This window comes from Curcuma longa, chromosome 11, assembly GCF_044706935.1.
Source record: "Curcuma longa cultivar G26 ecotype Majalengka, Jawa Barat chromosome 11, ITB_CL_G26_1.1, whole genome shotgun sequence".
NCBI classification, from domain to species: Eukaryota; Viridiplantae; Streptophyta; class Magnoliopsida; order Zingiberales; family Zingiberaceae; genus Curcuma; species Curcuma longa.
The window spans coordinates 15271112-15298821 of NC_133871.1; the positions used below are offsets into that span (position 1 = coordinate 15271112).

The window sequence follows — 27710 nt, forward strand, 5'->3', positions numbered from 1 at the left end:
TCCCATTTACAAGCATCAGTACGATTAAAACGAGCAAAGCTGCTATTTTAATGATTAATTGCTTGTAAACGTCCTTTATTTGTATTTACTGCGCTTGCTTTTTCTACTCTGGAAGGACCTACAAAAAGCAGTGAATCCACTCAGGCCTGACAGCAAATTTATTGTAATTTTTTTAGATTGTATCATTTGTGTTAGTTCTTGAAAGTTGTTTGTGAGAATTGAGCAAGCTGATACATGTTACTGATCGGAGTATTCTACGTCGGTGGCAGCAATTTTGCATGGTTATACGCCACGAAGCGTAGGCAAATGCGTATTTTGTAACAGTGGGTGAATGGGATGAGTATGCCGGAAGCACAGCTCCCCTGCTTCGATTAGATGCATGCAGACAAATCCGGACGAGAGAGAGAAGAGGTGTACAGTGGAAGCTAGCATTGATGCCTTTGCTTCCTGCCTATTTTTATTGCGTTCTCATTTCTTCCCACTCCATCACCGTGTCCGTCTGAGGAGTCTCTTGCATACAGAAGAGACGCAGAAGAGACCACTCTGTGTGAGGAAGCACAGGGTGGAAGGAAGCAAAGGTGGGATGTTCCCCCTGCTCTTTGATTTGGCCTCGCGCATTTCAATCGGCGCGTTTATTGAAGCGCCGGGGTAAACTCGGGGCATTCGACATCAGTAGATTTTGCCTGGGATTTATTTTTTGGCAACTTCTTTTGTTGCATTTTGGGAAGATGGGCTGGTTTCTTCTGCTTCAACTATTAATTTGGGGATTTGTTTCTTGTTTATCGATTTGACGTTTATGTTCTCTCTAAACCTCTCCGGAATGATCTCGTGTCTGATGTTTGGTTTTTAAAGATGGGATTTTTTTTCCTTCTTTCTTCTTCTTCTTTTTTTGCAGTCAAAATGAAACTCTAAATAGGCATGATCTTGCTAATCTGATCAAGGGCTTCTTTTCTTCTTTTCCTCTCTGATTGATATTCTGTTTTCCCCACTCTGTGGGGGCGATCCGTGATCTTTGTTCATTTTTTACTACGTCGAAAGATTTTGGCTAAATTTCAATGATCTTTGTTGATGCGGAAGATTGCAGGTTGCCCTTCATTGAGCATCAATTTCTTTTTTTTTTTTTTTTTTTTAAGAAAAATTCAACTTTCACTGGCCGAGAAAAGAAAGATAAAGGAGGAGGATGTTTCTTTTACATATTCTCTGAAAAATTGTATCTTTTCTTCTTGCCCTCTTGAATGGCTCACTGATTAGTTCGCTGGTTCATTTGTGTTCAGGATCATTGTCTTGAAAGCAGAGCTGGGAAGAGTAAGAGAGAAGAGGCTTCAAGTCATGCTGAGGGTAATGAACAAGGTCCATAAAGATCAAAGCACAGGGCAGCTATCATCTGATTCATTCCCAGACTTTCGCTTCTCCTCTCATTGCCTGATGCAGAAGGCCAGGAACACCTCCCTCTTCAGTGTCCCTGGCCTCTTTGTTGGGTTCAACTCCAAAGGCCTATCAGATTGTGAATCAGTCAAGAGCCCCACTTCCCCCTTGGACTTCAAGAACTGCTCCAACCTCGGCAACACTTTTCTTGGCTTCCCTAAATCAACCAGCCTTGATTGCAAGCCCAAGTGCTGGGGCAGCAACAAGGTAGGCCTGAGTCTAGTGGACGTTCTGAGTGATGAGACCAAGTCTTCGGGGGAGGTCATGGGACTGCCAGCAAGCGGGAACATCCTGTTTGGTCCACAGATGAGAGTTAACATTTCATGCTCCAAATCTCACACCAACTCATCTGGTGAAACCCCCAAATCTTTGCCAAAGGACTACGGGATTTACTCACAGTTTTACAATAAATCAACCGAACTCCGTAGGAGCTCAAGGATGAGCAGCGACTCCAAAGGAGCTGAATCAGAATGCAGAGGTTTTGGATTGCTGAGGTCTTGCTCTGCAGAAATTAGTGGATCATCCTCTCCGCTGTCCAATTCTGAAGTATTTCCTTTAGATTCAAAGAGCACAATGGAGAATATAAATTTTGACAAATGTTCTAGGTCCATCCCTCTGTCGATCAGCTCATTTTCTGGAGTCATAACGTCCCTTTCTACGAGCGAAATGGAGGAATCCGAAGACTACACTTGCATTATATCTCATGGCCCAAATCCCAAAACAACTCACATTTTTGGAGATTGTATTATTGAAAGCCCCAGCTTTCCTTCGGATAATTTTAAGAATAAGAATGGTAAAGACCAAGAACGTTGTGCTTGGATTTTGAAGCCCTCTGAACATTCTTTAGCCTGCTCTTCCAATGACTTTCTAAGCTTCTGTTTCCATTGCAAGGAGAAGCTGGAAGAGGGGAAAGATATTTACATGTACAGGTCAGTCCTACAATTGTTCGAATAACTATTATTTCGGCATTCATGCTCTAAGAAGTATTCAAACCTTCTAAATTCTTCAGTGTATATGTTGCAGGGGTGATAGAGCTTTCTGCAGCAGTGATTGCCGTGAAAAGGAAATTTTGAACGATGAAGAGTCGGAAAAGGCTACTATCGCTTCATATTTTCCTACGGGTTCTTCCTTCCACGAGGAGATGTTTTTGGAAGGCACAACCATGGCCAAATGGGCCAGTTGATTTTCAATTTGTAACTCGCACTCAATCAACGACGCTGAGATTGCTATGGTAAACAGTCTGTGATCATTTGTCTATCAAGAGCTGTACATGTGAATCTTTAGCAGCCATGGGCGATCACCATGTACATTCATTTGTTTGCTGATTCGATCTCAGCGTATGATGCATGAGAAACAGTAGGCAAGTTACCCTCTTTCTGAAGAACGGTCTTCTGTAATAATTTCTATCACAAAAGGTGCGAGACAAGAGTATGATGTCTCGCCATTTTTTTGCAGCTTCCCTGTTAGCTGAATTGATGTACAACCAATTCAGATCTCGAACGAATATATGTGAGCAAAGCATTGTTTGTTTGTCAACTGTCCCTCAAGAACAATGGATCACATTCCATAAAATGCAATTATAGATATGAATCTTACTTCAACTCAGTTTTCCTGGTAATTTCATTCAAATTCAATCAGTATATGAAGTTTATAACAAAAACATTTCAGGTAGTGAGGTCTAGTTTGTCTTCTGGTGCAGACTCTGATTTAAGTGGCATCCAATCAATCATTGTTGTAACCTAATTTACGTTGCGGTGGGTTATCCATCAAATCATGAAGCTTACAGAAGCCAAATGGCTTTGCGTTCTGTCACATTTTTCTCATTTGATGATGCTACATTGAAGAACTAATGTTTGAAATCATTCATGGATGCAACAAGGTTTGAGATGAGATGGGCTTCTATCATTATTGATGCAGAAAAACAAAACAAAACAAGTGGTTGCTTATTCGCATCATTTGATGTTCACTGTCTTACAATATTCAATTGAAAGGACTAGTGAATGAAGCAACTATCATGTTCATTGATTATTTGATTGGTTCTGGTCTTGAGATAGATCACATCGCTTTGACTTGGAAGCCACTTGCCTGTCCTATTTTTCTTCTTCTTTTTTTCGTCTTTTTTTTCCATGATGTCGATCTCAATTTGATGGCAGCATTTGATCCCTCGTGGTTTGTCTGGATTAGTAATTTTGAAAGCTCATTAACCTGTTTGGAGGTGTGAAATCACAGGGAATTAAGGAACTGTAGTTTCACTCCTGCGTTGAAACAAACTACTGGTCTTCGTAATACTCTAGATCAGTAAAAACTTAGCTTAGATTACCACCAATAATATACTAAAATTTAATAAAAAATAAAGATAATTCCCTATTAAATCTTTAATTCTTAAAAATTTCACTCTCTCTTTTTTCTCTCTGCCCTTCTCCAGCTTTGTAATGAAATTTGTATTTATGATCATACCTAATAAGATGCATTGTTTTATCTTGCTGTCAAACTTAGATCTCTCATCCAACTCTGTTTGGCATACTTACAGAAGTTTTCTACTGGCCATCAGGGTAAATCGACATTCTTTTGATTGCGATCAGAGCCGGTCCTGCTGGTAGAAAGGCCCTGGGCGAAATTAAAATTTTTGGGCCCTAATACAATAACCTATTTAATTTTTTGAGTTTAATAAATTATAATTTTCAATTAATAAGAGTTCTAAAATAAAAAAAATTATATGAAATAATATGTTTCAAATAATATTTAAATAAATAATATTATAGTTATGAAATTATAACTATACTTTAAATAATATTTAAATAAATAATAATAATTTTTTCTATTTAAAACGATAACAATACTAATGCCATATTGGTATTTTTGTCATTATCAATTCCTACAAATTCAACTGATTGTTAACATGCTAAAACATTATCTAATTATTCTAGAACAGAGTAATTTTTTTTATATATTTTATGTGAGAATGGGAAACTAAATACATAGCTTTAATGTACTAGCCAGCACAATAAAATTCAATTAATTTTTAATTAGTTGTTGTTATGTTTAAATTATCAATTTTTAAAAATTTAATTATCATTTTTAAAACCATTCTATTATAACAAATTTTTATTTGACATAAAAATACTTTGATCCTTTAAAAAATCAAACAACGATGCTAAAAAACATGCAAAAATGGTATTGAAAAAAAAAATTGAAAACAAAGAACTGCAATTCTATGAACAATTTCAATGACCTTCAATATTTTCTATTTTTTATTGATTAGCTAGATCAAATGCTCTTTAAAATTTTTCTAAAAGTTGGATTTACTTGACTTATCGTTCCAACCAAACTCTAATTTCATGGTTGTTTATCTTTTCTGACTTTATTTTGGATTCAAGCTTAAAATAATTGACTTGAAAAATATCGAAAAAAAGGGAACGGCAAGATTTTTTTTTCTAGAGGACGAAGACGTCGATGGACTGAGCAAATAGCTCTAATTACTCCTGAAAAATTATCTATAAATACAGGAAAAAAGAGTAATAGATCATCAATCCACAAACATTAATTAATCACTTAGTTTCATCAGTTGATTAGTGCAGAATCATATCAGCTACTACAATGGAAGCCCATCACATCACTACTTTTCCCTTTTCTCCCTTCTTAATTACTCTCTTCCTCTTCTAGTGCCCATCACATCACTACTTTTCCCTTTTCTCCCTTCTTCATCGCTCTCTTCCTCTTCTAGTCTTCTTCCTCTTCATCGCTCTCTTCTAGCTTCCTCTGCAGAAGCTAAGGAAGCCTTCAAAGGTGGCACAAAAGGTGACACCTCTTCCGCCTGGCCCTCCTAAGCTTCCCTTCATCGGAAACATCCATCACTTTGCCCGTGCCAATCCCCACGGCACGCTCCGCCACCTTTCCAAAGTTCATGGGCGTTCAGGTTTTTAGGGCCCTGTTAATTTGGGGGCCCTGGGCGGTCACCCTGGCTGCCCTGGGCCAGGGCCGGCCCTGATTGCGATATCCCAAAGCATTAAAGTCTACAACCCAATCTCCTGATATCTAATTAAGATTGACATAAGTGCTACCGATTGAAATCTTTTATGGTCATCATCGACTTAGATTTTTCTCATGTCTTATCATCACTCTCGCAGTTCTTCAGGGTTCTACTTTTGCTTTTACCTCGCTTTTCAGTAACAAGTACCCGACTTAGTATGGTTAACTTTTGGTCTTTTTTCCTCGCCATCTTTAAGTGGAATTTTCAACTGGAACTCAATTAACAAGAGAAACATCAAGAAGTCTCCCAACTATCAGATAAAGAACCAATCAAATATAAAGAATGAATTATATCATTAGCTTCATTTAGCTCCACAGCCAAGTAATTCAGTATATCTAAACTAAAAACTTTATCTTTCATTTTTTCTGCTGCTTCTCTCTCTTTCAGTTTATTTATTCTCGGGCTCTGATACGGAGGCAGAAAAGCAACGAGATGAGCTCATGATCTGCTTCAGTGTGCCACACGTCAAGTGCAGTGATTGCAGGCGTTGATTAATGAGTTGCAGTGCAGAATATTTAACAAAATGTACCTCCAATACAGAGACCTGAATGCAAAGTTCTCAATCTATTTATTCGAGGTTATTTAACATCTAATCCCCATGCATGGTACGGTGCGATAAGTAGAAGACAAGATATTTATCTCAAATAATCAAGTTTAAAATTCAGTTATCTATGATCCCAATCATATTTTTTTGTTAAAAAAAACATTAGAAAGAACCTGTTTTGGTAAAAAAATGATCATGCCAACAAACTTCAATAAGAGAATGGAGCAGAAATTCGTAGCTTTTTTAGGCAAATTCCTCCCTCGGAAGGAAGCCTACGTATCTATGGCGAGAAGAGGGGGAAGGGAATCCAATGTTACATGGCACGGCGAGAATCCGGAGAAAAAAAAGTTGTACGAGCCTGTGGACGCGCGCGCGCGTGCTGTGCCTGCGCACTGTGCATGGTGCAGTGCGCAGTATGCTGTTGGTGTCCGAATCGCCTCGTCGTTTACCGTGCCGTCCCACACGCAGTTGCAGTTAAATAATGTCGAGCTCTGCGTCGTCACGCCGGGCCTTGAGAGTCTTGCCTCTGTTTTCTTCGCGTAGAGCATCGCACAGGAGCAAGCAACGTGACCCCGATTAAGTGGGCTCAAGACTTCTTGTCTTCTTTTGACTAATTCTAGCTAGGCTTGGTTCAAGCCACCTCGTTTTAACTATGACTGATCCGGTCAGGTCGTAGAAGCTAATTTTCATGTGGTTTTTTTTATCATTATTATTATTTTCACGAGGCAAAGTGAACAGTAAATGGATTCTAAAAAAGCAATCAATGGGCATTGCATGAAGCCCAGACCATTTATTTGGTAGCTAACAGCACTGGGACAAGCCTACACGGCCCCAAAACTTAAAGTAGGGACAATTTACATCTTTTCCCATGAGGGTTGTTATGTGAACGATGACTTATTTCCAGTATCATGAAGTATCAAACTTAGTCCATCTTTGTTCGATCATGTCCAAATATGTCAGTTAATGAGCTATCTATTTGTATCTGCCCGCAACTGGATCGACTGGGAATGGTGTGCCATTAGGGAAGAATGTTTGTCGTATGTAAATTACTTTGTTCTCTTTTCAAGTATGGCGGCTGAATGAAACGGACGGCGGCGTGGATTAAAAGGTCCTGAGACAAGATAAGAAGCCTCTCACATCATCTTAAAGTCACATCAGCTGAGCTGCGATATTATCCTCTCGCATTCGAGCAAGCCCTTGTCCTACTCTAAATCCAGTCTCCAACCATGGGAAGCTCACCCGCAAACAGATGGCTAACCATTAGCCAACGTCAACGTCAACGTCAATGTCAACGTATACACCAGGGCTCCCACCCCTCGGTTGATTGAACCAACGGCACAGCCACGGATCTCTCCTGGTCGCCTCCTTTGCTGTGGACTTCTCCCACGCGCCGCAGTCTCCTCCCCTGCCCGAACGCAACGCTATGCTTTCAATCCAATCCGATTCCCAAATCCAACTATATAAGCTTCCTCTGATCCCAGTTCCCAATCCGATTCACTTCTGCAGAAGAAGAAGAAAAGTGGCATTTTCGTTGCTTGCATTTTCTTTAATGGACTCCGAGCTCATTCCGGGGCTTCCCGACGAGATAGCGCGGGAGTGCCTTATCCGCGTCCCTTTCCATGCTTTTCCCGCACTCGGTTCCATCTGCCGCCGCTGGAAGCTCGAGGTCCGCTCCCCCTCTTCCACCGGCTGAGGCATGCCGCCGGCCTCGCCCAGTCGGTCGTCGCCCTCGCCCAGGCCGAGCCACCGCTCGCGCTGGCTTCCTCTGGCCCCGCCTCCAAGTACGCGGCCGCCTCCGCCACCTACCGCCTCGTCCTCTTCGACCCCTGCTCCGGCGCCTGGAGGCACCTCCCCCCCATCCCATCCCTCCCCCGCGGCCTTCCCCTGTTCTGCCAAATCGCCTCCGTGGGACGGGAGCTGGTGTTGCTCGGCGGGTGGGACCCTGAAACGTGGGCTGCCTCCTGCGGCGTGCACGTCTATGACTTTGCGATCGGCTCGTGGCGACAAGGTGCGCCGATGCCCGGTCCGAGGCGGTCCTTCTTCGCCTGCGCCGCATCGGTGGAGCTCCGGACGGTGTTCGTTGCTGGAGGACATGACGAGGGGAAGAACGCGCTGCGGTCGGCGATGACGTACGACGTTGCGGCGGACGCGTGGACGCAGATGCCGGATATGGCGCAGGAGCGGGACGAGTGCCGGGGGGTCTTCGTGCGAGGCAGAGGCGTCTTCCTCGTCGTCGGAGGCTACCCGACGGAAGCGCAAGGATGTTTCTCGCGGAACATGGAGGCGTTCGACGTCGGCGCCTGGCGATGGGGTGCTGTGGAGGACGGCAAGTTGGAAGCGGGAGTGTGCCCGCGGGCATGTGCGATAGGCGACGACGGGCAGCTGTATGCGTGTCGACCCGAAGGGAACGTGATGGGGGCGGGGCTGACGCAGGAGAGCGGCTGCGCGTGGCGAAAGGTGGCGGAGGTACCGGAGGACGTGCGGGTGGCGCCGCATCTGGTGGTGTGGGACGAAAGCCTGATGGTCATGGGGTCGGATAAGCACGGCGGGACCCACGCAGTGTACGTTGCGGAGATGAGAGAGGGGGCGAAGGTGGCGACGCCGTGGAGGAGGGTGCCGGTGCCGGATGACTACGCCGGCCACGTGCAGGCCAGCTGTTGTTGTGTGAAGCTCTAGAAGAAAAGTAACCTTTTTTGAAGAAACGAAGCAGATTTGCGCGTTCCAGTTTTACTCTGTTTTTTTGTTTTGCGTGTGTAAGATTCTCTGTATATAGAATCCAATGAGTAATTTTAAGAGCAAAAAATCTAATAAAGATTCTGCAAGGCAAGAATCATAATTGCAATTTTATTTTATAGTATCAATCATCGTAAGAACGCTCATTTTTTGTTTATGGCTCCGATCTTCTCTTTCTTAACATTCTCATCGCCGCCCAAACACACTCTTTCTTCCTCGAGGTCCTCTTCATCATCATCAAGTCTCACTCAAATGTGTTCATGTGAATTTGTAGTCAAAAAACATATTGGGAAATATAAAGTCTCAAAAGTAATTTTCTTTTTGAATACTGTTATTTGTATAACAATATTAGTTATAAGAATATTTAACAAAGGCACAAACTACAAAGCCTAGCTGTCTCATGCTTGATTTCTCAACATTCACTATCAAGATTTTGATAACTATATAATGAATTATAAATATTAAAATGTCAACAAAAAAAATCAATTTGTCACCAAATGATAACTTTCTATTCCATTTTAAAGCTTTCCGTTAAAGACTAAATAATTAGTTGATATCTTTTTTTCCTAATATGCTTTTCCCCTTTTCATTATTTGTTATATTATTTCTCACCCAGCACATAGATTTTAAATAAATTGACTTTTGTATATGTTATCATATAGATGTTATGTTCACTATAAGTATATTTAATTATAATAACAAAGATACGTGGGACCCTGAAAGCACTGACGTACTTTTATTTTAACAAAATATTTTCAATTAATTTTTAGGGGAAGCTTTAAAAGCTTGACCAAGTGATGGTTTGGGTGTGCTCGGTCTCAAATAACATGAGCTTGAGATAGTGACTTGCCATTTTTCTTAGCCATCAATAAATTAATGGAGCCATTGACATTCATCGATAAACCTCTAATTTTCTTTTAGGCTCCAAATTAAAGCAATTATCAAAATCTACAAATTATTATTATTTTGCAAATGTCTCATGCTTGAAATTAAAAGAGGCACCATATGACAAAATTTTCTTTTCTAGAGGATAATTATGTACTCTACTTTTGGAACTGTTGGTTGATGGTTTAATGATTTAATGTGATCGATGCACGGATTTCTAGCTTAATTAGGAAATAAAAAACTAATTAAGAACACAAACGATAGAAGGAAAAGTAATACTACTCATAAATTTCTCTACAACTGTTCAAGCCTTTCATCACTTCCCTTTCTCAGACATTAAGCGGGCTCTCACTTCCTTTCCTTTTTCCAATTACAAATATACAATTTCTGCTCACCGATGCATCAGACAACCTTCTCGAAGCACAGCTATCGTCTCCTCAACCAATCAAACAAGAAGCCCTAGTGATAATTTATACATATGTCGTCGACCAGGTCGCAGCAGGTTGGATCTCGACATCGCCGCCTGACCTTGCTTTTGAGAAACTGATCCAAAGGATCTCTTTTTCCCGCGCTGCCGTCGATCAGTCTTGCCAACAGAGGAGCATCGAGACGCACCGCTGCAGGATGTACAGACGCGTCCTCTGTTGCTTCACCATCTTGAGGAACCGCCGCTGGAGCCCGCACTCCTTCAACGTCGACGACGAGCGGCAGTAGCTTGAATCGACTGATGCCATCGCGAGCTAGCTGCCCAAGTCTCAAGATCTGGTGCCTGGCAAAGGATTGAGATAATTAAATTGGTGAGGTTGTGGTGTGTATATATATATATATATAAAACCGTGAAGAAAGGGGGAAGAAGATGAGAAAGAAAGACAGGTGCTTGGCTGATACCTTTTCGCCTCCCACGTGTCATCCTTATCCCTTCCTTCCAGCTTTCTTCAATGAATCGCCGGTCGACGCCTCTTCTTCCCCTACCTTCAATTTCCAACGTGTTACTTGTCTCTCGCCGCCCGCCACAGGATCGAGAGATCCAAACCAAACCAATCACGTATCTTCGACCGTGGTGCACGTGGCATGTCTCGGTTTGCGCCGTCAAAATAGCGTCCGAACACTGCCGACATGCCCAGTAGATGTGGGCCCCTCTTATCGCGTAATTATAAGGACCAAGAAGGCCCTTTTGTCGCTTGGACAAGGATGTGACACTACATCAATGGCTGTGAAATCAATGGTCAATTCATCTCCAGCGCTGTGAACTCTCAGCTAATATTATGGTTTGAATTTTTTTACTCAACGTGAGCCGCCGCTGTAAATAAATAAATTATTCTTAAACAAAATTTAAAAGTCGAATCAATAAAAACTCATTTATATTTGTTTACAAATTATTTTTTGTATTATCACTGAATTTAACGTTTATAAATAGAGCTTTTAAATAATTTATTGGATGCTCCCTCTAGATCTGACAGAAACACTCATTCCTTATCATCCAACTCAAGAAGGGAGTCTCCTACGTACTTCTTCGACTCGGAAGGTACTCAATCTATAACCGAGTATGATAGTTTATTACTATATATGAGCTGCTATAGGTTAGTGTAAGTAAGATTGTTATGATTGATAAATGTATAACTATGTATCATCATTTGATATAAACAAACATCATGATTCTTTATAACTAACAGTACTAAATAAGTGTTATCGTTCTAGCAATTTAGTATAACTACTAACTGTCCATTTTAATGTTATTATATTTTACTCTAGTGCATTCGATTGCAAAAGCGCATGATCCATGGCACGGCTTTCTTACTTATCGGAGATTCAAGTAAATAAATCATGACGATATTCTCCACACAAGATCAATTCATCACGAGGAAAGGGAGGAGGGAAAAAATTTCTGGTTCATCCAATTCACGTACAAGGCATGAGTACATGTAGGGAGGTACCACTTCTAATTATTCTAACGAACCATGATATAAATCATTAATAGGATAAGAGCATCTAATTATTGAGGCCACTGTTGGTACGTACTAAGCTTGAGAGAGACAGACATAAACACCAGTACTGCAAGGACGGAATCCATGCACGTTATTCAGCACCAATTTATGTTTGTGTTCCATCGATCTCCCCTTGCCCTGTTCTTTGCGTGACCCTAGCTGATCATTCATACCTAGCTCTTGTACATGAATCCCGGTCTCTTATATGCTCCCATTTGCTAATTATTCTGTCTAGAAGAGAGGCACATGGATCCGAGCTCGATCAATGAAGGTCACGGAGAGGAAAGTATGGCGACGCTTAAGAAGGGATGCATAAAGGAGACAGCACGGCCATGGACGGTGCGGCGGAGAGGGCGAGATGGGGCGGTGAAAACGTCGGACCGGTGGCCAAGTCCACGGGAAAGGGAGAATAACCGCCGTCGGGAGCAGCGGCGGCGGAGGGTGGCTGCGAACATATACGCGGGGCTGAGGGCTCACGGCAACTACCAACTGCCCAAGCATGCAGACCAAAACGATGTGCTCAAAGCATTGTGCCAGGAGGCAGGGTGGCACGTTGAGGAGGATGGAACCATTTACCGCAAGGTATATAAATACATACATACATACATAAATAAAAGACTCACTAAGAATAATGTTTACAGATGAACACGTTATCATGCGAGGCTGCCAATGGAGAAACGGGCGGCGATTCTACTCTGCGATTGGCAGCTGTTGATAGTAAGTTTTCAGACTCGCAATTGTGTATCGGGACAAAAGAGGAGAATTCTAATGATGAGATCTCGCTGGATCTTATACCCTTAAGTGTATGTGAACAATGAAATTAAGGAACTAACTAACAGTACGTTCATAATCTGTCATTCTGTTTGGCAACTAATACAACATTTGCCACTTGAGTTTAGGCATTTTACAGTCATACTGGTGAAGCTATATATATATATAGAGAGAGAGACTAATCTATAATTCAAATTTTAAAATTAAAATTAAAACTCATACAATTCTTTTTTTTTAAAAATTTTAAAATTAAAATAAAAAACTCAAATGAAGTGGTGAGTTGACTAATCTATAATTCAAATTTAAAACAATTATTATTTTTTATATTTATTATTATTATTTAATAAATTCGTATATGGATCTGTTTAACTCGCAATTTATGTTGAGTTGAATTGACAATTTTAATTTGGAAAATAAACAAAAAAATATAAAATAAACATGCAGGAAAATTAAGTATTTATACAATAGAAGAGTGATTTAAAAAGTGAAAGATTAAGTGCACTTTAAAAAAATATATATATCATCATGTTTCTTTAATATGGAAAATCAATTTTGTATTAAAGCTTGAAGGCTCGCGACACCAAGATTGCCAAGTCCAATTGCATTCCGTAGTTGATATAAAAACAACTGCGTGAGAAATAGTAAACAAACAAATGAGGCCTGAAGATAGGTCACAACATTTCTAGGCTATTAAATGACCGAAACTTACTTTGTGAGAACTGAATATGTTGCAACAAAAAGATATGGACTCTGACAGTTGCTATATATTATCCTTGTTCATCAATAGATGCTCTATCTAACTCAATGATTCTACACCTTTTGAATTTGTGAAAAATAGAACACTTGGAAAACCATAAATATCAACATTATCACTATAGCGTTAGTTATTATTTTTTTCTTTTCCGCATCGTTGCAGATTTAGAAGATGCTTTGTTGTCTCTTTTCATAGACCGGTCCTTGGCGTACACTTCCCCCATCTTTTTCTTGCATTCCTTGCTCGCAGTATCATGGGAGACCACTGCAAGCATTCCCAAAGAGAAATAATCTTTGATCAGGAAAAATAAAGAATGCAAACTCATTTTTAATTTCAAATATGTAAAACAACACAATGATAAGGAAACTAACACATGTTTGGGCACACAAAGTGACATTACTGGCGGAAAAAGTGTCAAGTTGCATTAAAAATCTTGGATTCCAAACATATCATTTATATGAGCATCAAGGATATGAATATAGTCACCAGTGTCACCCTCTCTCTATGATTGGACTGAATCAAGTAGTTGCTTTTATTCTGTACAGCTTCACATTCTGTCTTATAACTTACCATCAAATCTTCTAGGCTTCTATATTTAAAGACGATAGATTTTATAGAGAAAAATTAAATCTATTAGAGTAGAACATACAAAAGATAAACAGTCAGAGCAAAGAAGTTATTAGCTAATTCAATAATAAAGATGAACACAACTTGATTGCAATAATAATAATGCTTTCAAGTGTATCATCATCATTAATTAGTGACCTCTCCAAAGATTAAATTTGGTCAAGAAGAGGACGACAATATCAGGTATATATATTGCTTGCTCTTCACAACCGTCTCACTTGACAGGATGAGGTCAGTGAAGGTTAAAATATATTTTTTATAAACAATCAAAACAAATAAAGAAAAAAAATTAAACAACAACAATACAAGCAATATCTTTAGGTCTTTAGTGTAAAAGGATAGATGAGCTAATGACTCTATGAATGTGGTTTTGTCATTTTCTTGGGAATCTTAAGAAGATTATAATACGACAAAGAGAAGAAACCAATTCGCTGAACATCTCGGTGAGGATTCTTCATTCTGGCACCAGTTGACATAGTGCGCGCAATAGAAATTTGAGAAGGTAGAACTTTAATCAGAGTAGGTTGACAATATAAATATTCTTAAAAATTTGCAGGCCCGATCACCGTCGAGATTTCGGCAGCATGAATCCATGGCTAACCTTGATAAAAAAATAGCCTAAAGTAGCTTTTAATAATAAAAGAGAACGATTGAATTAACCTATTCCGCAAAACATGCTGCAATATTAATACAGATTGGCAGTTTCAATGCGAAAACCAAAAGAGAATTATAAGTGCCTGACCTGGCCTTGGATAGTCTTTTCCAATTATGCAGTTTGCTTTCCTTTGGACGCACAGAGGAGCTGTCCAAGGCTCATAAACATATTCATTTGGCATATCTGCAACAAATCAAGTGAAAGCAACATGGCCGATTGATCATCACAGTGATTAACTTGGTTTGTAACAAGTTTAGTACCTTTTAGCACAGGGATAAAATGTCGAATAAATTTTCCATCAGGATCGTACTTCTTCCCAAAAGATATTGGAGAGTAGATACGGTAATACTAACAATAAGCAAGAGAAGGTGGATAAAATTACCAAAGCAGAAACCATCTATTGCAGATGACAGTAAAAATAAGTTGATTATGGTGTTAGGGAAAAGCATTAGTCTTACCTGGTTAAAAAAGGCTGAACTAGAAAGCCATAACCAATTACCATTGTTAATTGCCCAATCAGAATCAAGAAGTAATCTCTCAAAAACATCACGTCCTTTTTCCCAGTGGATAAACTGCATCTCATCTCAAATATCTTATCATGAACAGAAAAGGAATCTCCAATATCATTTAGGTAAAAAGTTACATGTCATCCACGTTAAGGATGCTCGGAACCACACAAATGTTTACAGCACCAATATTAAACATTTTATTAGTTGTAGTAGGTGCATTTGTTTAATTATAACAGTTTGGCAAAAAACAAAAAAATGCACGCATATAGTTATATTAAGTTCATTTATTTATAGTAGATGTTTTTCGTTTAATTGTAGTAAGTGTGGTCATATAGTTATAACAAGTACACCAAAATGTTTAACTATAGAAGTGTTTTATTTGGTTATAGTAGGTGTCTTTTTTTATTTAATTGTAGCAGGGGCATGAAAAAAAATTAACTACAATGCAGGAGCACTCTTTTAGGTGTCTTCTTCAAAAATAAAAATAAATAGAATGCAAGCGCTTTTATTTAGTTACAATAGATGTCTAGCACAGTCCCTTTGTTTAATTTATAGGTGCCTTTAATTTGGGGAAAAAATAATCATATTTTTATTTAATTTTATTAGATGCTTTTATTTATTTATTTTTTAATCAATGATGCTTTATGATCATCTATATCATTTTGTAGATTACAATGTTGAACAACTAGCCCAACATATTAGCCTGCAAACTCTGCTGACCTATTGACACAACGTGAAAGCATAAATGTCCTCAACTTGCAGAAATACTGATTTACCAAAAAAAAAACGAAATGGGATATGCTGCTTCAATAGTTTTATTTTGTCTCGAACTTAACATTACCTTTGACAGTTTGCTTTTCTAACTAAGAAGCATTGAATTTTAAAGATACCTGATTGTGGATTTACAAACCTTCCCATTCATGAAAGAATATGAGGATTATTCTTGTTACCTTTTATATTTAATTTGTGAAACAACTAAGTTCTGTCAATCTGTTCAAATGCTGATTGAAAGATCACTGAAAGCAAGAGAGTCAATAGACAATGAAGAATAGTTAATTTAAGATAATACCAGATCACCACGTGTTAGGAAACATGCAACAGAATGCCGCGCCAGATGGTGCATCCATCCCCACTTCTTAAGCTAGTGGTAAATCATGAATATCTTCAGAACTTACGGCATATGCAAGTAAAACATCTAGTTTGGCTAAGACACATTATAAACTTACTGAACAATTAGGTGAGTGTACCTGTATCATAATGGCATCGATCCAGGGATATCCGGTCCTGCCCTCTCTCCAAGCTACAAGCAAAGCTTCATCTTGTCTCCAAGGAATCTTCCATTTAACAGTGAGATCTTTAATTCAACAAATGCAATATAGGGTAGAACAAGCACAAATATGTGCAAATGCAAATGCTCTAAGTACAAGGTGTGGTAACAGTTTTACAGTGTCCACATTAACAGATCCCTAAATTCCTTTCAGGATAAGAGTTGCAAAAATCATGTGCAAATGCTCTGAGTACAGAATAAAGGACAAATATGTGCAAATGCTCTGAATACAAAGTACAATAACAGTTTCACTGTGTCCACATAGACTGATCCCTAAATTCCTTTCAGGATAGGAATTGCAAAAAACATGGGATGGAGATGTTAACTTACTTGTTTGCATATCCTATTTCCAATCATCTGATCAAAATTTGGAGTTCCAAAGGCCACTGTGTAGAAAAATTCACGCCACAGTAACTGTAGGAAATTGTCTAAATGAGATTAGCTTCTTTAGTTATTTTCATAAAGTACACTCGAAGATAAAGTGCTTGTTAATAGCTAACCTGACCAAAAAGTGAAACTGGAGGGGATGTGTGCTTTCCAACAATTTGGTAGATATCGTGAAGGCGTTGATAAAAGTACCTTGAAGAAAGACAACCAAACTGCCAAATTCCAATTATTAAAGCAAAATCACCATACAGAGTTAAAGATGCCTAGCAAACCTCATGTATAATTTAATTTTACTTTCAGATACGGGGACAAAACAGTGGTTGCTGGCTTCAGAAAGGCAGATGGATCACCCTTTGGTTTCTCAAAATTTGCTACCCATTCCTGCAAAATTCATAAGTTAAGAAAGATACACAAATTTTCAAAAAGAAGAAAGATAAACGGGAAAGGCTTGTAAATTGAAGAAATAAAACTTGAAAAGACTATTGGCTAGATCATCCAAGAGAGGTTGAAACAATTGAGGATTATTTGTTTTTCACTGTAATCATGGTCTAAAAATAGAGATGGAAAAAGAAAATGCAGTATGGCTGTATGCAAAAAACCTAATTGTGCTCCTTTCTGTGGAATCTACAAATTCATAACCTCCAGCAACTCATTTTCCCTTTATTATTTTATTTTATATTTTTTCTGTTTTGCTAAATTTTTTTAAGAATCTAGAATATTTTAAAAATTACTTTGATTCTCAAGGAAGTAAAGCTAATAAGAACAGCCAAGCGTAAGAGGTTCCTTGACAGCAAGATCAGTTTAGAGTAACTAGGTCAAATGCAAGCACCCTTAGCTAACATAAATTACCCATTACTGAGGAAAAGAAAAAAAGGAAGGTTTAATTCTCAAATTCTCGCATAATACTGGTGCAAAATTGGGAAGAAACCATCATTTACTCGTTTTAAACTAGAACTCCTTTTCCACCATTCTCCTTCAATCTAAAGAGTGAATAGACAGGCTGAACCTTATATTTACATTAAAATACATGTAGAGAAACAACCGGAACAAGCAACTATTAGAATGCACCTGACTAAAGACTTCATTGGAAGTAAAGAAAGTATAATCATAACGGTTAAGAGGGTTTAACACCTTGTCATTAAGAACTTCCTTAAGTCTCCGAAGAGCCTCTGATTCACCGCCTCGAAATGGAGGAAACTCTTCCTAGAAAGGCAGCATACAGTACCAGAATCGTAAGTTTATCACTTTTTCTTCGTTTTCCAACAAAAAGATATGAAATGAATAGAAATTTTAGAGGGGGAAAAACAATAACTCTTCAAAAGATACCAACCAGAAACCTCTAGTTAAAAGTTATAACCTACTTCTGTCGCATCAATCAACAACAATGCTCAAAGTAGCAAACCTCTATCATTTCCTTGTAGCCAAGTTCCTCAATTGTTGGAACAGCAAGCAATTCAGATTCTCCAACATTTCCCACGGGAGGAAGCTCAGAGTATGTCACTTCAAGTGGGCCCTCAGGTTTTCCCGCGAGTGCTATAAATGATTGATATGTCAAAGGGGGTTTTCCTCCATTCTTCACAGCAAGAGACATAATACGAAAGTAGAACAAAATGAGTAAACAGTACAGGAATATGCATATAGTGACTGTCCAGGAAAACAAACATGGAAATTAAGTATGCCATGTGCTAGCAACTTCACAAGTTTTCAGCGAAGTACCTTCCCAATCACATCCGCTGGATTGAAAAGGGTATGGCTAACTGGGGAGAACACTTCGATTCCGTGTTTTGAGGCAAAATCCTTCAAGAATCCGAGGCTAACTATCATAATCTTATAAATAGTCAATCGATAACAATCGAAACTCATAGCAATACGAACAATAATTGCATTTTCAGTTCTGGAACACCACGAACATTAGAAAATGAAACAGGAAATAAGAAGGACAAGAGTCAAACTAAATGACCTTAACTTTTCTGTCCAGCTCTTGACCATATGGTTCCGTGTCATATTCAAAACAGAGTTTCCGGATCTTCCACTACAACAACGAGGAACAAAACTGAACTCAATTACTCGTGATTTAAAAGAGAAAAAAACATTGTTTTCGGAGCTAACTCACTTCCTTAACGATTCTGCAAATGGCCGAGGCTGGATCAGAGTCTCCCCTGAGAACAAGGAGACGGGAACCGAGCCGGCGGAGGCTAGAGTCGAGGTCGGAGAGACACTCGAGAAGGAAGCGAATGCGGTTGATACCGGCCCGGGAAGAACCAAGGGAGAAGGCAGAGGAATCAGGATGGAGGTAACGAGGGTCGATCACAAATACGGGAAAGAGGTTGCTGGATCCCCGGCGTGCGTAGTCCAGAGCAGGGTTGTCGTGGATTCGCAGCCCCTTCCGGAACCAGAGCATGGCGTTGGACTCCATGGCCAAACAACGAGGCAAGAGGTCCGATGCCATTGGACACGGTTAGCATTCTGTACCGCAGCCAACGGAAACAAGGGGTTCCACTACGGCCACTCTCTCTCTCTCTCTCTCTCTCTCTCTCTCTCGGCATAAATGTGTAATTATCATTAAAAAAGCTCTAAAACGTTTTATATGTTCTTTCTTTTTAACAAAATTACTTCGAAATAGATTAATTTGATTAAATTTATTTCAACTTTATCAAATTCAATTTTATTAAAAATTATTATAATGGCCCTCCCTTCCGGTCACGTCGTTCCCAGATCTTCAAAACCCTTGTTTCTCTGTTGGGTAGGCGGGCCGGTGACGCTGCTTTGCCTCTTTCCGCTTCGATTTGCCTGATGGCTCTTTTCAGGCGACTCCTTTCGTCCAACCTTCCTTCTCCATCACTCGCCGCTTTTCTTGGCGCCTCCAAAGAATCGTCTAATTTGCATCGTCGCTTCCCGTTCGCTGCAGCCGCTGCCATCTTTGGTGGCGCCGCCGTCTATTGTTACTCTTCATCTCCTGCCTTCGTAAGGATCCGTGCTGCCTTCGGAAAAATTGGTCACTTTGTCACATGTGCTGTTCGATCGACAGTGCGATCCGCTTTTGTTATTTGAGAGGCGTATTTGGTGGGCTATTCTGGTTTTGGTTTCTGATAGTGTGATTCGTTTGGGTTTTTCTGAGAGGCGTTTTTGATCGATTCTTCTAGTTTTGCTGCCCAACATTGTGATTTGATTTGGTTAACTGAAAGGCGTCCGATTTGCGCTTGCCTTCGTAGGTTTTGGATTCGGTATGTGCCAGCAATTCTGATGCCCCCTATTTGGATTTACGTGTAGCTTCTGCACTCAATCGATGCCCATTAGTCTGATGAAATGCGTTGAATTGATTAGTCAAATCAAGCATCTTTCTTACTGAAGCTTTTATTCCTTCGAAGTGACGATTTACTTGGAAAAGAAATTCTTATACAAAGGAACTTTATAAATCCTGAGCTTGTCAATGAATGCTAAACTGGGTCTCTTTGCAATTCTGTGGAATCCATCTAACCCCATCTTCTGTCGAAACTTCTTTCTCTGACATGCCAATGAGAGTTTCACTTTGAGAAATTGTGTATGATCAGTTTTTTATCAGTAGTACAGATGCTTAATATTAAATTATCTTTAGTTCTGATTGTTTGTTCTCATAGGTTCAACTTGACATCAATAGTGATGAATCTGCTATTGGTAAGTTCTTGTCAACCTTTTTCTGTTGAACATTTGAATTCATTTGAAAGATTTTTGTATTATGCACACTGTTTCTTTTATGCTTTCTATGTGTTATGTTGGATTCTGTCCACATACTATGTCGGCAAAGAGTATGAACTAAGGAGCGTGAGTGCCACTCTGAAATGCTATATTATGTCACTTTCCTACATCTATGTTTAAGTTCCAATACTCAAATGCATAATGTCATGTGTCTCTAGTTGCTTATTTTCTTTCAGTAGATGTGGCTGACCTTGATAAGGGGCTGGGTGATATGCTATGAATTGCGACTTAATTTCTAGGTGCCTGACTATTATTTGAGTATTTCAATTTCCTTTATTGTAAAAGAATTATTGGCTATTAGAAACTGCAACATACTTGGTGAAAATTGAGTTCATGAGTCATGACTATATTATCTCCAATTATTTTTTTTCCTTTTGAGAGACATCTTAGTTGGTTGCAGGAATGATCAATTTGGTTGTGCTTACTGTAGTCTTATTTCTTTCTTTTAACAGCATTGAACCCTGAAAAATGGTTGGAATTCAAGCTTCAAGAAACTGCAAGGGTCAGTCATAATAGTCAATTGTTCAGGTACTTCATACTGTTGGTTTTCTTTGCATCCAAATTTTCCCAAAGGGGTTCAATTTTTTGTCATAAGGAAGTTCTACTCATTTTTTGTTTTTCAGGTTCTCATTTGATCCTACTGCCAAATTAGGTCTTGATGTTGCTTCTTGCATTCTTACACGGTGTGTTTCCTGATCCTCCATCTCTTAGTGCTAATGTAACGAAGGGTCATCACATACATGTTCATAGTTATACATCAGTGAACATGTACTTACATTCCGGATCATATCTAAAGCCAATTATAGAACAACTGCTAAATTTCGACCTGAAAAGATTGACATGATCATTTTATTAGTGCTACTACTAGATCAAAAGGATTGTACTTATTGGTTTCATTTGAAGTTTTGCAATCATTGGGCAACATGGAAAGGGATGACAATTGTGTTGGGATGCTTGGTAGCCAATATAATCTTTGTTAGGCTTACATGTCACAGCACCACCTAAATTAAAAAATTATCCTACTTGGTAGGATCGAATCACTATTCCAAAATTCTTTAGTCTAAGATAACGGAAGTAGACTCATCTAAGTCTTCTAAACCCCTTAATTAGCTCACAACTTCCAGTGGACAACCAAATCTTGGAATGACAATGAAGGTTCTCAAAAGCTGCAATTACTTGAATCACACACAAACTATATGTTACATATGCATACACAAACTGTTTTCAATATGAATCAATGCTATAAGTGCTTGAATGGATCTTGCTACCACAGTAGGCATTTGGTTTTGGAAAAGAACTGAGGTGAAAGTTTTTAGGAAGGAGCATCATATTCAAATTGATTTGCTTCTTTTTATGGCTCCTAATGTTTGTGATTTTCTGTCTTTTATTTTGTCATGATTAACTTTAGAATGATTTCAATATGTTGTTACTAACCATCTTTGGATTGCCAATCACAGGGCTCCAATTGGAGAAGAATCAGATGGGCGGAGAAAATATGTCATTCGTCCGTAAGTGTTCATATTTAGGTTTCTGTTTTCCTGTTGGGGAATTAAACATCTGTTAGCAACAAGAATATACTTATGTTGTTTTTAAAATGTTCATAGTTAAGTTTAGACTATGAACCTCTCCCAAACATAATCCATACTATAATGTTTGCAATAGATATGAATTTTCTATCGCGGGTATAATTTTCCTTTTTTCTTGTTTTTTGGCTTGGTGCTGTGACAGTTTGAACCTGAAAATAATTAGATTGGCATAGTTCTTCTATTTTTATCTTCTGTTATTATGCTGTTTATATCATATCTCATAAGAAGCTTATTATAAAATTGTTGCTTACTGCTGATTTGTGTGTAAAAGCGAAGTAGAGATATCTATCTCCTAGATTTTTGCTGCTGTTAATATGTTCAGATTTTCTAAGGATCATTATCATATTGAACTGATGATTGTGCAGTCATTCTCTCAGAATGTGTTGGTTTATGTCTCAGGTATACTCCCATATCAGATCCTGACTCAAGAGGCTACTTTGATTTATTAATCAAGGTAAAATGATCTCTCTGCAATACACCATCAATCTTGTTTATACTTCTTGATGTTCTGGATTTACTTCCTGTATTTGCAGGTGTATCCTGAGGGGAAAATGAGTCAACATTTTGCAAGCTTAACGCCAGGAGATATCATTGAAGTTAAAGGGTAATTAGATAAGTGATCATTAACTATTCATATGTAAAAGTATTCTACCAATTGAGCTTCTTTTTCTTTGTTTGTCTAGGCCAATCGAGAAGCTCAGATATAGCCCCAATATGAAAAGGAACATTGGAATGGTAAGTCACCAGTAATTAGTTCCGAATTTCTTCTATGAAATTTTGCTGGGGCTGAAAATTACATATATGAGAATAAAAGATACAATTAATAATTATTACGTGGTGTTTAATAGTCATAATTGATTTAGTTGAGGATGTCTTCTCTACTTTATGCTGTTTTTGTGTTCAATTGTTACCTCTTGATTTCTGAGGTGATGCATCAACTAATGTCTTTGTTTTACTTTTATTTTAGCTTATTAGGTGATGTTTGGGGGTGAATGTTTGAGGTTCTTTCCTTCTGAAGCCCATGTAATCTTGAATCCACATTATTTATCACTACAAATAAAAAATTCTCTTTTGGTGTTCTCTTTTACTAATGAAGTTCAGTACCTCCTAAAAATCTATGCCATGATGGAAATTAATGAATATTAAACTAATCCATGCAGCCAATGGATTCCAAATAGTCAGGACTCGCCGTTTGTTTGTCATTATTTGTGTTTTTGAGTTTATTTTCATTTTTCAGGCTCATATCTTATTGCATACAATGTTGGAATTTTTCACAGTGTATGACCTGTGAGTTTAAGTCTGTGCATCTATTTCCTTCTTAGATTGCAGGGGGCACTGGTATCACACCAATGCTACAGGTTGTAAATGCTATTTTGAAGAATCCTGATGACAACACCCAGGTGCTTTTATTTTCCCTTTTTGTCCATTGATCATATTATAAGTCCGCAATTTTCTATTTGATTTTGATGGTTTCTTTCATTCAAATGATTCCCTTGCATGTATCTTAATTGATCTTCTCCTTGTCATAAGTCTACATATCATTTATTTGAAATCAATTTGTTCATAAGCTAGCAGGCATGAAACAAGCTCATGACTGGGCTAATGTTTCAGATTGACACGTTGATAGGCTGTGGCAGGCATAGGGTTAAATTTCCAGCTGTTTTGTGACTCGGCCAAATGAACTTTGGTGTGAACCAAATATGCAATACTATCTAAAATTACAGGTCCAAGATTAAATCAAATCCAACAAACTTATGTGCTAGTTGGATGTGAGGCTAGTCAACTTAATTATGATCTTAGGCTAGCTGGATGCCTATTTCTGGGATGGGCATGTTTTACTTATTAATAGGCTTGAGAAATGGTCTGGCAATATTGGACCTAATGAGACTGTCTTCTTGCTTGGCAAAGCGTTGCCATGAATTTATCTTGGCTTGGTCAAGTGCAAACATATTTTTATGTCACTTTTTAAGTGAATGTAGTCATTCTTTTAACATGTTTAAGCATAGGCAAGACTGTATATACCAAATGATACCATTGCATCAATAATGTCATTGATCATACTCAACCTAATAAGAGGAGAATATATAAACCCGAACAAGAAGGGAAGAGAGGAAAGCGACAAAACTGATAGAATACTGGGGCTAAAAAGAAGGGCAGGGAAAGGGTTACATTAGTTAAGTGCCTATCTGATCATCTAAGGAGAGAGTGTGGCATGTGGCAATGAGGAGCTACTTGACGACAGCAATAGAGGAGCAATGAGTCAGCGGCAAGTCCATGAGGCTTTCGGAGTACAAGGGTGACACAAAGTTTTTTGGAGTCCAAGTTGAATGAAGTACTATGGAGGGGATTCCATGTGTTTTGGAATATTTGTTCTGGGAGTACAAGCAAGGATTCATCCTGACTTATTCTTAGTTGTCAAGGAATTAACATTCTGACACAGAATAGGTATTTATTCAAATTTGTCACTAAACACAAAACACAGAAATACATATTCCATTTGAATTCATAGGGAATGGAATAAATATTTCAGGGAACCAAACGTGCCATCATAGTTTTCTTTTAAACCTGTCATTTGCTATAGTGCTGTGCAGCTAGCAATGTATTGGGAATATTTATGGAAAAATTGTTTTTTTAGTGATAATATGAGAGAGATTGTACGAATATGTTCAAAGGCAACTGAATCCTTTGAATTGAAGGTGCAAGGGGTAATGGCATAAAAAGATATTATAGAAAATTATAATTTAAAATAATTTTTGAGAATTGTATAATAATAGTGATGTAGTTTTGAGATTCTTTTAATTGAACTCAAATATTTGACAATCATACATCTTGGTGATGAAAAACTATTTTTCCCCTCAAATCTTAGTTTATATGAATTTACATGAAACTCCTTGTGAAATGTCATTCCACCGAATGTTTGCTAGCTGCTTACTACACTGGAAATTCAAATAATCTACAGGTTGTTATTTAGTTTAATTCAGGTTCTTTTGATTGCTCCTTGGTGAATCAGGTATCCTTAATCTATGCCAACATATCGCCAGATGATATTCTACTGAAAAATGAACTTGACAGACTATCTGCTAGCTATGCAAATTTTAAGGTAGATCTACGATGAATCTTTTAGCTATAAACTGATATCAACCCTTCAATGTGATTGATCATTTTGTGGGTGACTTTGCAGGTATTTTACACTGTGGATAAACCTAACAGAAATTGGCGAGGAGGTATAGGATATGTATCGAAGGACATGGTCTTGAAAGGCTTACCCAGTCCAGGGGAAGACACATTGATACTTGTGAGTACACTTTTTTTATTATTATTATAGTTTTTAATCAATTACAAATTCCTTTTTGACTCTACATTTGGTGCTTTATTTCAACAACGTCAATGGTGGTTTTGGTTTTGAATCTATCTTTCTAAGTCCTATACATTTCACAGGCATGTCTAACACAAAAGTAAATGATATTGTGTTAAGATGGATGTGTCACATTACTAAAAGTAAATACTATATCCTGGAGCAATTTGGTGTTTGCTTTAATACATAACTAAAATAATAGAAAATTGAATGAGATGGTGTCAACATGTTCAAAACTAATTGGGTTTATAATTAGAAGAATTTAAGAGCGAAAGGTGTAAGATATAGAAAGAACACAGAAAATTTTAATTGATGTTGTAAAAATAATTTACTTGAATATTACTGGAAGATAAGTTGGGAAATCAGGACTTGATGATGAAGACGTACACCCTAGGTTTAAAAAAACAGAAATAAGTTTTTGTTGGAAACATGCCAAAAATAATGTTTATCTGCAGAGAAAACTTCGAAATTTGGTATAATTTGCATTCCTTGCTATCTTTATCTAGACCATTTGTGATAATTTCAACTAAGATGCATCAAGTGCTCCTTTGTGTTAATTGACATATCTCACCAGCTCTAGAAGTTTTCACAACCAAATTCCCTGTCAAATTTAATCCAAGTGCAATCTCTTTTATTCTAGATCTCAATCATCTAGTAATTGTTTATCACACATCATTTCCTTGTAAAACTACTTATTATCATCTCGTTTTCTACCTCCCCCGTATTCATGAATACATCCATCCTGCTCTATCTTCCTGAGCTTAGGCTAATCTTTTTTTTAAAAAAAATATAACAACTACAGCATATTCAAACAAATAACCACTTATCTCCTATTACAAGAACAATCAGTAAGAAAACCCTGATCTTGCTAGAAGCGTTTTCTAGTAAATAAAATACTTGTTGCAGGTATGTGGTCCCCCAGGTTTGATGAAGCATATATCTGGAGACAAGGCAAAGGATAGATCACAAGGCGAGGTACCGATTATAAAATTGTCCTACTTTGCTATTCTATTTTACTCTTTCTAATTTGCTAATTTGTCTGCAACATCAGGTGAACATTAGTTGTTTAAAACTAAATCTTCATTTAGTTTCCAGCTTTGATTTTATGTTGGTATGTTTAGTCCGCATGATCACCATGAAACCTTGTATCATACTTGGATTGGGTTCATTAGTTTACAACGGAAGTATGCCAATGTCGCTTTGAAAAAAATGGGCTTAGATGAATTTTAAAATCGGTGGTTGATGTGGTTTCATTGATCTAGTGTTTTGTTACGCAGCTCACAGGGATACTCAAGGACGTGGGATACACAGAAGATATGGTTTACAAATTTTGAATTAAATATAGATTGTGAAGAGAAATAACAATCTAGTTCCTTTTTATTTTCGATATCTGGAAATCTCTGTGGCATATACAAGCAACTGATGCTTTTATTTGTAATAAATAAGCTGCGTTGCTAATCAAAGTTTGTTGATTTGTAGTGAAGAATGTTACATTACTTTTTTTTTTTCATATTACAGAGCACGATTTGTTTATCTCATTTGGGCAAAATTTTAAAGGATGTCATTATTTTTCTATAAGATTTTTTTTTTGTTTCGAAATTATTTTTATTCTAATATTGTTGTAATTATAACTATTACAACGAATGGAACGGATATTTTTGCTCATTCTATTTCATTTTTGTTACGGGCGTGAGGATACGGGTCTGGACCCGACCGAGAGACACGGCCGAGTCGAGTCAACTATCCGAGGACAGTCGGCTGAAGCACTGAGGCCCGGATCCGGATTCCCGGGTAACAGCCCAGAGGCTCCCCACCCAAGCCCGGCAGCCCAGTGGGCCCGCCGAGGAGATGAATAAGCTTACCGAGCCGACTCCCAGATAATCCGAGTGGGTGGCATACCCGACTCGCCGACTCCCAGATAGCCCGACTGAGCAGCCTCCCCGACCCGAGCAGCAGGCCGACTCGATTCAGGGAGCTGAGGCCGAATCGTACCTTCTGTCACTAACCACTCCTTCTATTGTACAACTGACCACTCTCTCTGACAGGCACGCCGCCAGGCACGGCCACGCGCCGTCTCAACGTACGACACTGTCCACAGTGTACCTCCTCATTAAAGACAGCACTCCTCTTCCGTACAGAAAGTACCCGCACAGTAAGGTTCCCCTTGCTGTGTCCAGGGTACGGATCTCCTCTTCCTTATATAAGGCGACCCCTGTGAAGGGGCCAGGTAGGTGCTAACCATTTTGCTCACCACTTCTACTCTCATTTACTCTCCTGCCGTCGCTGACTTAAGCATCGGAGTGGTCTCGCCGGTCCCGCCGGCCAACCATCTCACGGTGTCGGTGGTTGCAGGTCTCTGGCGATCGTCGACCAATCTCAACCTTTTCCCCGCACAGTGCCCC

General features: G+C 38.6%; 3 protein-coding genes and 1 pseudogene across 4 annotated transcripts; 3 read left to right on the forward strand and 1 right to left on the reverse strand.

Annotated features, from left to right (window-relative positions):
• The first annotated feature begins 241 nt into the window (after positions 1–241).
• On the forward strand, positions 242–2961 carry LOC141839929 (FCS-Like Zinc finger 10-like). Of its 2 annotated transcripts, none has more exons than XM_074727787.1 (3): positions 242–648; positions 1275–2354; positions 2449–2961. In XM_074727787.1, exons 1-3 carry the CDS (start codon positions 380–382, stop codon positions 2606–2608), a joined length of 1509 nt encoding a protein of 502 aa, XP_074583888.1. In that variant the 5' UTR covers positions 242–379; the 3' UTR covers positions 2609–2961. The 2 variants fall into 2 exon arrangements, with proteins under 2 accessions (XP_074583888.1, XP_074583889.1); XM_074727788.1 differs by having other exon boundaries at positions 490–578.
• A 4366-nt stretch (positions 2962–7327) lies between these two features.
• LOC141840174 (F-box/kelch-repeat protein At1g80440-like) lies at positions 7328–8729 on the forward strand (annotated as a pseudogene).
• A 4269-nt stretch (positions 8730–12998) lies between these two features.
• LOC141839679 ((6-4)DNA photolyase) lies at positions 12999–19075 on the reverse strand. Its single transcript, XM_074727482.1, has 14 exons — positions 18746–19075; positions 18593–18664; positions 18349–18429; positions 18035–18205; positions 17764–17835; positions 16927–17013; positions 16746–16844; positions 16576–16659; positions 16166–16252; positions 15988–16059; positions 14868–14981; positions 14670–14757; positions 14497–14592; positions 12999–13391 (listed from the first exon to the last, which is right to left on the reverse strand). Exons 1-14 carry the CDS (start codon positions 19046–19048, stop codon positions 13261–13263), a joined length of 1557 nt encoding a protein of 518 aa, XP_074583583.1. The 5' UTR covers positions 19049–19075; the 3' UTR covers positions 12999–13260.
• Positions 19076–19346: 271 nt separating this feature from the next.
• On the forward strand, positions 19347–26784 carry LOC141841384 (NADH-cytochrome b5 reductase-like protein). Its single transcript, XM_074729549.1, has 13 exons — positions 19347–19596; positions 20250–20286; positions 20820–20895; positions 20991–21050; positions 21825–21875; positions 22353–22407; positions 22487–22557; positions 22637–22688; positions 23276–23353; positions 24964–25053; positions 25135–25248; positions 26215–26283; positions 26586–26784. Exons 1-13 carry the CDS (start codon positions 19426–19428, stop codon positions 26640–26642), a joined length of 981 nt encoding a protein of 326 aa, XP_074585650.1. The 5' UTR covers positions 19347–19425; the 3' UTR covers positions 26643–26784.
• The last annotated feature ends 926 nt before the right edge of the window (positions 26785–27710 follow it).

Excerpts from the sequence above, each read along its gene's own strand:
- LOC141841384 (XM_074729549.1), top strand. The coding sequence starts at position 19,426 with ATGGCTCTTTTCAGGCGACTCCTTTCGTCCAACCTTCCTTCTCCATCA. Across the intron at positions 20,896-20,990 it reads CATAATAGTCAATTGTTCAG|GTTCTCATTTGATCCTACTG; the intron begins GTACTTCATACT and ends TTTGTTTTTCAG. Across the intron at positions 21,876-22,352 it reads AGAAAATATGTCATTCGTCC|GTATACTCCCATATCAGATC; the intron begins GTAAGTGTTCAT and ends TTTATGTCTCAG.
- LOC141839679 (XM_074727482.1), bottom strand. The coding sequence starts at position 19,048 with ATGGAGTCCAACGCCATGCTCTGGTTCCGGAAGGGGCTGCGAATCCAC. Across the intron at positions 17,014-17,763 it reads AGGAAGTTCTTAATGACAAG|GAATGGGTAGCAAATTTTGA; the intron begins GTGTTAAACCCT and ends TGAATTTTGCAG. Across the intron at positions 16,845-16,926 it reads TTTTGTCCCCGTATCTGAAA|TTTGGTTGTCTTTCTTCAAG; the intron begins GTAAAATTAAAT and ends GGAATTTGGCAG.
- LOC141839929 (XM_074727787.1), top strand. The coding sequence starts at position 380 with ATGCAGACAAATCCGGACGAGAGAGAGAAGAGGTGTACAGTGGAAGCT. Across the intron at positions 649-1,274 it reads GCGTTTATTGAAGCGCCGGG|GATCATTGTCTTGAAAGCAG; the intron begins GTAAACTCGGGG and ends ATTTGTGTTCAG. Across the intron at positions 2,355-2,448 it reads AAAGATATTTACATGTACAG|GGGTGATAGAGCTTTCTGCA; the intron begins GTCAGTCCTACA and ends TATATGTTGCAG.